Source organism: Oncorhynchus masou, unplaced genomic scaffold, assembly GCF_036934945.1.
Source record: "Oncorhynchus masou masou isolate Uvic2021 unplaced genomic scaffold, UVic_Omas_1.1 unplaced_scaffold_1035, whole genome shotgun sequence".
Classification (NCBI taxonomy): Eukaryota; Metazoa; Chordata; class Actinopteri; order Salmoniformes; family Salmonidae; genus Oncorhynchus; species Oncorhynchus masou.
In genome coordinates this window covers 43087-54316 of record NW_027000048.1, presented here as the reverse complement: position 1 = coordinate 54316, position 11230 = coordinate 43087, and the positions used below count along the sequence as shown (strand labels likewise).

The window sequence follows — 11230 nt, the reverse complement described above, 5'->3', positions numbered from 1 at the left end:
GAGTCTGTTTCTGACCTTCTGAGCAGACACATGCACATTTGTGGCCTGCTGGAGGTCATTTTGCAGAGCTCTGGCAGAGCTCCTCCTGCTCCTCCTTGCACAAAGGCGGAGGTAGCGGTCCTGCTGCTGGGTTGTTGCCCTCCTACGGCCTCCTCCACGTCTCCTGATGTACTGGCCTGTCTCCTGGTAGCGCCTCCATGCTCTGGACACTACGCTGACAGACACAGCAAACCTTCTTGCCACAGCTAGCATTGATGTGCCATCCTGGATGAGCTGCACTACCTGAGCCACTTGTGTGGGTTGTAGACTCCGTCTCATGCTACCAGTCGAGTGAAATCACCGCCAGCATTCAAAAGTGACCAAAACATCAGCCAGGAAGCATAGGAGCTGAGAAGTGGTCTGTGGTCACCATCTGCAGAACCACTCCTTTATTGGGGATGTCTTACTAATTGCCTATAATTTCCACCTGTTGTCTATTCCATTTGCACAACAGCATGTGACATTTATTGTCAATCAGTGTTGCTTCCTAAGTGGACAGTTTGATTTCATAGAAGTGTGATTGACTTGGAGTTACATTGTGTTGTTTAAGTGTTCCCTTTTTTTTGAGCAGTGTATATACACACACACACACACTGCGTGCGTTACATCATTTCATTAGGTATGAGTGTATGTGCTTGAGTGTGTGTCTGTCAAAGTCAAATAAGGAAAGACGATACACACATTCATTATATTAATATAATTCTGGCCTTTATGTTTATATTAAAAATAGCATTCATTAACAATAACAATATACAACAACAATAATTATCATCAGCAACAATAATTACACTTAGGAACCAGAGAATGACACATCCTCCATCTGAAATAAGTTAAGAAATAAAAAAACACCATGTTTAAATCATGTACAGTACATACAGAGTTGGATAACATTTATCTCTCAGAGCCATTCCAAAAAGTTTGACATTGTTTTTCAAAGCATCCCATCCCAAATTCTATTCCTCCCTCGGTGATGGCTGTCCCCACTCCCTTAGCTCAGTGGTTCTCCATCCTGGTTCTAGAGTGCTCGGACCAGGATTGAGACATACTGCCTAAGCTAGTCTTATTTCTAGCCTGGTACCTGGGGTAGTCCAGGGGTGACAAACTCAATTCCTGGAGGGCCGAGTGGCTGCGGGTTTTCAGTTCTCCCTTCTACTTGATTGATTAATTAAGGTCACCAGTAAGGAAATTCCCTTTAGCTGGTTGTCTCGTTCTTAAATGGACACAAATGAATGGGAACATAAGAAAAACCAGAAGACCTACAGCCTTCCACGGAACTGATGCTGACAGCCCTCCTCTAGTCTCAGGATGGGGAAGAGAGAGACATAACCACTATGGCACAATGAATGACCTACAGCCTTCCACGGAACTGATGCTGACAGCCCTCCTCTAGTCTCAGGATGGGGAAGAGAGAGACATAACCACTATGGCACAATGAATGACCTACAGCCTCATATTCAAATCCAGACCCTCAAAGCCAGTTCCCCTGCTTTGTCTCATTGTTCCCCACTAACCAGGGACTGACTTATACCTGGGGTGGCTGCAATTCATTACCAGGGAGAACAGAAGAGCAGCAGGCTCCGGACCCCGTAGGGTCAGAGTTCAATTCTTCTGATATACAGTAACATCTCCAGTTCCTTATTGTAACCTGGGTGTTTGACTGTTGAGTCAGTCAACAACGCTACATTGCTGCTTCCGTGTTTGGCAAGACAAAGACAACAGACTTCCCCACAGCTGAAACACACAACTCCCCAGGCTACGTTGAAGACCTACTGAGCAACAATTCCCTTGAAATATTTCCGCCACACATTCCAGGCTATGTTGAAAAAGTTGAAACATCTAAGGTATAGAGTCAGAGTTGGATGTTGAGTGTTGAGTGTCTGTCATCTGAGTAGTCTATGGCCTCCTGGTATGGTGATACGTGACGTTCGTGACGTTTGGCATATGTTCCTTTCTATGCTCTCCCAGTGCAAAAATGCTGTCCTTCAATCTAGGTTTTATAGTTCTATTTCTGCTTCTGTCTATCAAAGAGAGAACAGCTAGACCTGTTCAACATCTCTTCAACAAAACACTCCTGTTTTCACTCTGTTTTCCAGTTCTATACCTGCTTTTCTCTGTAATAGATATAGGACAACAGGAACTGTTCTATTTAAATGCTCTCTATGCGCTCCCTCTACTTCTCCCTCTATGTTTTCTAGTTCTATCTGCGCTCCAGTGTGTAACTACTCCAGTGTTTGCATTGGTTAGATCCAGATGTAGACAGAACATTAAAAGATACTGTAGTAGTAGAAATGACATGTCTCTGTGTGTGTGTGTGATGTCCTGAGCTTCTCGCTCCAGATCTAAGATCAGCTTCCCCTCCACTAATTATAACATTAACCATTAGCAAGGAAAATGCTAAACTGACCCAAGATCAGTGTCTAAGGGCGCATTCCCCCTTCACCGAGCTTCTCCTTTCAGTGCTTCACTATCCATATGTTCTATCCCCCTTTACTCATGTTATCCCCACCAGTCATATTCCACCAGTCATATTCCCAGGACATTTACATTACATTTAAGTCATTTAGCAGACGCTCTTATCCAGAGCGACTTACAAATTGGTGAATTCACCTTCTGACATCCAGTGGAACAACCACTTTACAATAGTGCATCTAAATCATTTAAGGGGGGGGGTGAGAAGGATTACTTATCCTATCCTAGGTATTCCTTGAAGAGGTGGGGTTTCAGGTGTCTCCGGAAGGTGGTGATTGACTCCGCTGTCCTGGCGTCGTGAGGGAGTTTGTTCCACCATTGGGGGGCCAGAGCAGCGAACAGTCAGGACAGTTATCCCCAGTTACACCAGTCATATTCCCAGGACAGTTATCCCAGTTACACCAGTCATATTCCCAGGACAGTTATCCCAGTTACACCAGTCATATTCCCAGGACAGTTATCCCCAGTTACACCAGTCATATTCCCAGGACAGTTACCCCCAGTTACACCAGTCATATTCCCAGGACAGTTATCCCCAGTTACACCAGTCATATTCCCAGGACAGTTACCCCAGTTACACCAGTCATATTCCCAGGACAGTTATTCCCAGGACAGTTATCCCCAGGTACACCAGTCATATTCCCAGGACAGTTATCCCCAGGTACACCAGTCATATTCCCAGGACAGTTATCCCAGTTACACCAGTCATATTCCCAGGACAGTTATCCCAGTTACACCAGTCATATTCCCAGGACAGTTATCCCAGTTACACCAGTCATATTCCCAGGACAGTTATCCCAGTTACACCAGTCATATTCCCAGGACAGTTATCCCCAGTTACACCAGTCATATTCCCAGGACAGTTATCCCCAGTTACACCAGTCATATTCCCAGGACAGTTATCCCAGTTACACCAGTCATATTCCCAGGACAGTTATCCCCAGTTACACCAGTCATATTCCCAGGACAGTTATCCCCAGTTACACCAGTCATATTCCCAGGACAGTTATCCCCAGTTACACCAGTCATATTCCCAGGACAGTTATCCCCAGTTACACCAGTCATATTCCCAGGACAGTTATCCCCAGTTACACCAGTCATATTCCCAGGACAGTTACCCCAGTTACACCAGTCATATTCCCAGGACAGTTACCCCCAGTTACACCAGTCATATTCCCAGGACAGTTATCCCCAGTTACACCAGTCATATTCCCAGGACAGTTATCCCAGTTACACCAGTCATATTCCCAGGACAGTTATCCCCAGGTACACCAGTCATATTCCCAGGACAGTTATCCCCAGTTACACCAGTCATATTCCCAGGACAGTTATCCCAGTTACACCAGTCATATTCCCAGGACAGTTATCCCAGTTACACCAGTCATATTCCCAGGACAGTTATCCCAGTTACACCAGTCATATTCCCAGGACAGTTATCCCAGTTACACCAGTCATATTCCCAGGACAGTTATCCCAGTTACACCAGTCATATTCCCAGGACAGTTATCCCAGTTACACCAGTCATATTCCCAGGACAGTTATCCTCAGTTACACCAGTCATATTCCCAGGACAGTTATCCCCAGTTACACCAGTCATATTCCCAGGACAGTTATCCTCAGTTACACCAGTCATATTCCCAGGACAGTTATCCCCAGTTACACCAGTCATATTCCCAGGACAGTTATCCCAGTTACACCAGTCATATTCCCAGGACAGTTATCCCAGTTACACCAGTCATATTCCCAGGACAGTTATCCCCAGTTACACCAGTCATATTCCCAGGACAGTTATCCCAGTTACACCAGTCATATTCCCAGGACAGTTATCCCCAGTTACACCAGTCATATTCCCAGGACAGTTATCCCAGTTACACCAGTCATATTCCCAGGACAGTTATCCCAGTTACACCAGTCATATTTCCAGGACAGTTATCCCAGTTACACCAGTCATATTCCCAGGACAGTTATCCCAGTTACACCAGTCATATTCCCAGGACAGTTATCCCAGTTACACCAGTCATATTCCCAGGACAGTTATCCCCAGTTACACCAGTCATATTCCCAGGACAGTTATCCCAGTTACACCAGTCATATTCCCAGGACAGTTATCCTCAGTTACACCAGTCATATTCCCAGGACAGTTATCCCCAGTTACACCAGTCATATTCCCAGGACAGTTATCCCAGTTACACCAGTCATATTCCCAGGACAGTTATCCCAGTTACACCAGTCATATTCCCAGGACAGTTATCCCAGTTACACCAGTCATATTCCCAGGACAGTTATCCCCAGTTACACCAGTCATATTCCCAGGACAGTTATCCCAGTTACACCAGTAGGATAACATTGTTTATCTGAGAACAGTTTCCATTGTCAACCCAGTACATTCCAGTGAAAATATTCACATCCAAGCTTTGCATTGTTTTTTAGAAATAGATGGCCTCAAGCACCATTTTGGGACAATAAGATTTCAGTTCTATTCTCAGCAACCAATCATAGTCAAGCTGTAGAGAGGGGCGTGTTCCATGGCATCTAAATCAACCAATCAATGGCTGTTGCAGCAAGCAATCTAATAATATCCACCGAACACCCTCCTTAACTGTCCAATCAGTAGCCAGTGTTCAAAGTAGGCGGGGCTAGAATTATACAAGCCAATGGCTGATGGGAGATGTAGTTTGCTTAGCTCCTTTTTCAAAGGTTACATCACTCTACTTCCAGTGTTAAACATCCAGAACTACCTCCTTTCTAAGGAGTCTCTGTCTGAGATTGTCCATTGTCTTGATATCGCGGTTTAAATAAAGCTAGCAGATTTTTTATAGAAAGATGCTACATGCTACATTCTGGGGTGCAAAGATTGACACAGCCTGCAGTAATGTCTGTTAGCATAGCCAGCAGTAGAGTCCAGAAGTGCCTGCCAGTCTCCAGTGTCCATCTTGAGGTTCCATAGCCAGCAGTAGAGTCCAGAAGTGCTGGCCAGTCTCCAGTGTCCATCTTGAGGTTCCATAGCCAGCAGTAGAGTCCAGAAGTGCTGGCCAGTCTCCAGTGTCCATCTTGAGGTTCCATAGCCAGCAGTAGAGTCCAGAAGTGCTGGCCAGTCTCCAGTGTCCATCTTGAGGTTCCATAACCAGCAGTAGAGTCCAGAAGTGCTGGCCAGTCTCCAGTGTCCATCCGGAGGTTCCATAGCCAGCAGTAGAGTCCAGAAGTGCTGGCCAGTCTCCAGTGTCCATCCGGAGGTTCCATAGCCAGCAGTAGAGTCCAGAAGTGCTGGCCAGTCTCCAGTGTCCATCCTGAGGTTCCATAGCCAGGCATTATCCCTCCGTATTCATTAGGACACACAATGTTTTATAAAACAAGAAATTAGGGTTTATTCCATGTTGTCCCTGTTTCAGTCCGTTTTCTTCCGTTTGGTGCCCAATGAACACGACCCTGGGTGGGCCCGGCAAACAGTCGACCCAGTTGCCTGTAGAAGAGAGGTAGAGGAGTTAGATAGTCTCTCATTCTCAAGCTTTTCACCCCCCCCTCCATACTATGTCTGACATTTTAATATCTACACCCTCAATTTATCTTCCTTTCTCTCCCTCCTTCTCTCCCGCTGCCCCCCTCTGTCTTTCTTACCTTTCCATCTGCTGGTCTGCCTCCCCCCTTTTCCACCCCTCCCCCCTCCTCCCTCCTCCCTCCTCCCTTACCATCTCTCTACATGATCATGGTTCGGAGGGCAGCCTTGCTGATGCGGCTCCGGTGTTTCCTCCTCCTGCGTCCGCGGGGAAGGGCCGGTCTGAACGGGCCCTGGGGGGGCTTGGGGGGAGGGGAAGGGGTGCTGGGGGACCACCCTGGGGCCCTGCTGGAGGACAACGCGGGCGGCACTGGACAAGAGAGAGAGAGGGGAGAGAGAGAGAGAGAGAGAGCAAAGAAAGGAAGAGAGAGAGAGAGATAGAGAAGAAAGGAAGACAGAGAGAGAGAGAGAGAGAGAGAGAGAGAGAGGAAAGGAAGAGAGAGAGAGAGAGAAAGCGAGAGAGATGCATTGTGTTAGATAACATAAAATAGTCAAGGACAGTTTAATGTAATCACCTCTGAGGCGTCTGTAACAATGTCTGTAACTCCCATCACATTTGTGACCGCTAGGAACCTGTTTTAACAGGAAGTGGAAGTTCAGGTCCCATGTTGCAGGGGGAGGGAAAGAATGACAGGACACATATGCTCATATAATCATACATGTGGTCCACGACAGTCAGGACCACAAAAGAAAACAGGTCTACTTCCTCTCACAGCCTCTTCCCCTAACGTCAACTCTCACAGGCATACATAGTTACTGACCCACCACATACACACACCCACACGTGCAAACACATGCATTCGTGCACACAGGCACACACACACACATGCACATACATACACATATTCATACACACACACACACACACACACACACACACACACACACGCACACGCACACGCACACGCACACGCACACGCACATGCACACGCACCCACACACACACACACACACACACAAAACAAATTCCCAAATTCCCAGTACCTGGTCTTTGTGTGGTGGTAGTTTGTGTTCGAGACTGACGATGGTGAGGATGATGATGGTCTTGATGAGGAAGATGAGGATGAGGAGGATGATGCTGTTGTTTCTGGCCCAGTTCTCTCTGTAAGAGTTCTAGAAGTTTCTTCCTGCTCTCCTCCTCTGTGACAGAGTCACCCTGATTGGTCGACTCTGAGTGTTTTTGTTCCTGATTGGACAGCTCTGTCTGGCTGTGTCGCTCTTTATCGTCCTCCTTTCCGTGATTGGTCACTTCTGTCACTGCCTGTCCCAGGCTGGTGAACTCTGTATCCTTTAGAGCGTCTCTATTGGCCACCTCTGTGCTTGAGTCATTATCATCGGTCGGTTCTGTGTTGCTGTGGACCAGTTCTGGTTTGTGATTGGCCGGTTGTTTTGTGTCAGGTGGTCCGCTGCTGTCGGATTGGGGAGCGTTGTGTTTGTATTGAGTCCTGAGCTCTGGCTCTTGGCTGTATGGTTGGTACTGTTGTTGTTGATGTTGTTGATGGTGTTGTTGTTGATATTGTCGCTGTTGTTGTAGATATTGTTGTTGTTGGTAGTACTGTTGTAGTTGTTGCTGTCTTACTATCTCCTGTGTCCTCTCTGTGTTGTCAATGTGTTGCCTCTCTCCTGTGTTGGGCTGTGTGTCAGTGTGGGTGCGGTGGGGTGTTTGTGACCCTCTCTCCTCCCCTCTCCCCCCCTCATACCCACTGCCATGCCCTATAGGGAGCTCATGAGAGGGACCCATCTGTGTGTGTGTGTCTGTGTGTGTCCCTACCTGCGTCCCTGACCCTGCCATTGGGTGTGTCTGTGTGTGTGTCCGTGGCTGTGTGTGTGTCCCTACCTGCGTCCCTGACCCTGCCATTGGGTGTGTCTGTGTGTGTGTCCGTGGCTGTGTGTGTGACAGGGTGTACTTGTTCTGCCACTGTCTCTCCAGCTGCCCCCTGTCATCCACATGGAACCTCTGATTGGCCTTCATATTGTCATGGCGATGGAGGTCTTCCTTGGAGAGGGAGGGGGGTTTGGGGGTGAGTCGGGGGGGAGGAGGGGGGAGGGAGGTGGACCTGGCTGCAGCTGTGGCCGAGGGGTGTGTCTGGCAGCGGCAGGAGGCGTGGTCTTCCACTGAGATCACCGCCTTGTCGTAGTGGGGTCTCTTATCGATGTATTGGATCCTTGTTACCTGGGGGGGGGGATGTTGTTTGTAAATCTGATGAGGTGATATGCCTACTGGACATATCCATGAATGTTTATATGTAGGCCTATATATGTCAGTGTAGCTTAGATTAGGGGTGTATAATATTTATAGGTATATCCATGTATACAGGTGTACAGTGCCTTGCGAAAGTATTCGGCCCCCTTGAACTTTGCGACCTTTTGCCACATTTCAGGCTTCAAACATAAAGATATAAAACTGTATTTTTTTGTGAAGAATCAACAACAAGTGGGACACAATCATGAAGTGGAACAACATTTATTGGATATTTCAAACTTTTTTAACAAATCAAACACTGAAAAATTGGGCATGCAAAATTATTCAGCCCCTTTACTTTCAGTGCAGCAAACTCTCTCCAGAAGTTCAGTGAGGATCTCTGAATGATCCAATGTTGACCTAAATGACTAATGATGATAAATACAATCCACCTGTGTGTAATCAAGTCTCCGTATAAATGCACCTGCACTGTGATAGACTCAGAGGTCCTTTAAAAGCGTAGAGAGCATCATGAAGAACAAGGAACACACCACGCAGGTCCGAGATACTGTTGTGAAGAAGTTTAAAGCCGGATTTGGATACAAAAATATTTCCCAAGCTTTAAACATCCCAAGGAGCACTGTGCAAGCGATAATATTGAAATGGAAGGAGTATCAGACCACTGCAAATCTACCAAGACCTGGCCGTCCCTCTAAACTTTCAGCTCATACAAGGAGAAGACTGATCAGAGATGCAGCCAAGAGGCCCATGATCACTCTGGATGAACTGCAGAGATCTACAGCTGAGGTGGGAGACTCTGTCCATAGGACAACAATCAGTCGTATATTGCACAAATCTGGCCTTTATGGAAGAGTGGCAAGAAGAAAGCCATTTCTTAAAGATATCCATAAAAAGTGTCATTTAAAGTTTGCCACAAGCCACCTGGGAGACACACCAAACATGTGGAAGAAGGTGCTCTGGTCAGATGAAACCAAAATTGAACTTTTTGGCAACAATGCAAAACGTTATGTTTGGCGTAAAAGCAACACAGCTCATCACCCTGAACATACCATCCCCACTGTCAAACATGGTGGTGGCAGCATCATGGTTTGGGCCTGCTTTTCTTCAGCAGGGACAGGGAAGATGGTTAAAATTGATAGGAAGATGGATGGAGCCAAATACAGGACCATTCTTGAAGAAAACCTGATGGAGTCATCAAAAGACCTGAGACTGGGACGGAGATCTGTCTTCCAACAAGACAATGATCCAAAACATAAAGCAAAATCTACAATGGAATGGTTTAAAAATAAACATATCCATGTGTTAGAATGGCCAAGTCAAAGTCCAGACCTGAATCCAATCGAGAATCTGTGGAAAGAACTGAAAACTGCTGTTCACAAATGCTCTCCATCCAACCTCACTGAGCTCGAGCTGTTTTGCAAGGAGGAATGGGAAAAAATGTCAGTCTCTCGATGTGCAAAACTGATAGAGACATACCCCAAGCGACTTACAGCTGTAATCGCAGCAAAAGGTGGCGCTACAAAGTATTAACTTAAGGGGGCTGAATAATTTTGCATGCCCAATTTTTCAGTTTTTGATTTGTTAAATTTTTTTGAAATATCCAATAAATGTCATTCCACTTCATGATTGTGTCCCACTTGTTGTTGATTCTTCACAAAAAAATACAGTTTTATATCTTTATGTTTGAAGCCTGAAATGTGGCAAAAGGTCGCAAAGTTCAAGGGGGCCGAATACTTTCGCAAGGCACTGTATATGTAGACAGTGTATATAGGTGTATATGAACCTGTAGATAGTGTATAAATGTGTATATGTACCTGTAGATAGTGTATATAGGTGTATATGAACCTGTAGAGAGTGCATGTAGGTGTATATGTACCTGTAGATAGTGTATATAGGTGTATATGTACCTGTAGATAGTGTATATAGGTGTATATGTACCTGTAGATAGTGTATATAGGTGTATGTGTACCTGTAGATAGTGTATATAGGTGTATGTGTACCTGTAGATAGTGTATGTAGGTCTATATGAACCTGTAGATAGTGTATACATGTGTATATGAACCTGTAGATAGTGTATACATGTGTATATGTACCTGTAGATAGTGTATGTAGGTCTATATGAACCTGTAGATAGTGTATGTAGGTCTATATGAACCTGTAGATAGTGTATGTAGGTCTATATGAACCTGTAGATAGTGTATGTAGGTCTATGTGTACCTGTAGATAGTGTATGTAGGTCTATATGAACCTGTAGATAGTTTATATAGGTCTATATGAACCTGTAGATAGTGTATGTAGGTCTATATGAACCTGTAGATAGTGTATATAGGTCTATATGAACCTGTAGATAGTGTATGTAGGTCTATATGAACCTGTAGATAGTGTATGTAGGTCTATATGAACCTGTAGATAGTGTATGTAGGTCTATGTGTACCTGTAGATAGTGTATGTAGGTCTATATGAACCTGTAGATAGTGTATGTAGGTCTATATGAACCTGTAGATAGTGTATGTAGGTCTATATGAACCTGTAGTTAGTGTATGTAGGTCTATATGAACCTGTAGATAGTGTATGTAGGTCTATATGAACCTGTAGATAGTGTATATAGGTGTATGTGTACCTGTAGATAGTGTATATAGGTGTATGTGTACCTGTAGATAGTGTATGTAGGTCTATATGAACCTGTAGATAGTGTATATAGGTGTATGTGTACCTGTAGATAGTGTATATAGGTGTATGTGTACCTGTAGATAGTGTATATAGGTCTATATGAACCTGTAGATAGTGTATATAGGTCTATATGAACCTGTAGATAGTGTATATAGGTGTATGTGTACCTGTAGATAGTGTATATAGGTATATGTGTACCTGTAGATAGTGTATATAGGTGTATGTGTACCTGTAGATAGTGTATATAGGTGTATATGAACCTGTAGATAGTGTATATAGGTGTATGTGTACCTGTA

At 45.1% G+C, this 11230-nt stretch overlaps 1 protein-coding gene across 4 annotated transcripts in view; it reads right to left on the bottom strand.

The window, feature by feature from the left end:
* Positions 1-4486: 4486 nt before the first annotated feature.
* Positions 4487-11230, bottom strand: part of LOC135528793 (myb-like protein Q) — a 21074-nt gene continuing 14330 nt past the window's right edge. For all 4 annotated transcript variants that reach the window (XM_064957850.1, XM_064957851.1, XM_064957852.1 and 1 more), the window contains 3 exons: positions 7046-8234; positions 6195-6371; positions 4487-5968 (listed from right to left, as the gene is read on the bottom strand). In XM_064957850.1, the coding sequence (XP_064813922.1) occupies positions 6202-6371; positions 7046-8234 (1359 nt within the window). In that variant the 3' untranslated portion in view covers positions 4487-5968; positions 6195-6201. The remainder of the gene's footprint in view (positions 5969-6194; positions 6372-7045; positions 8235-11230) is intronic.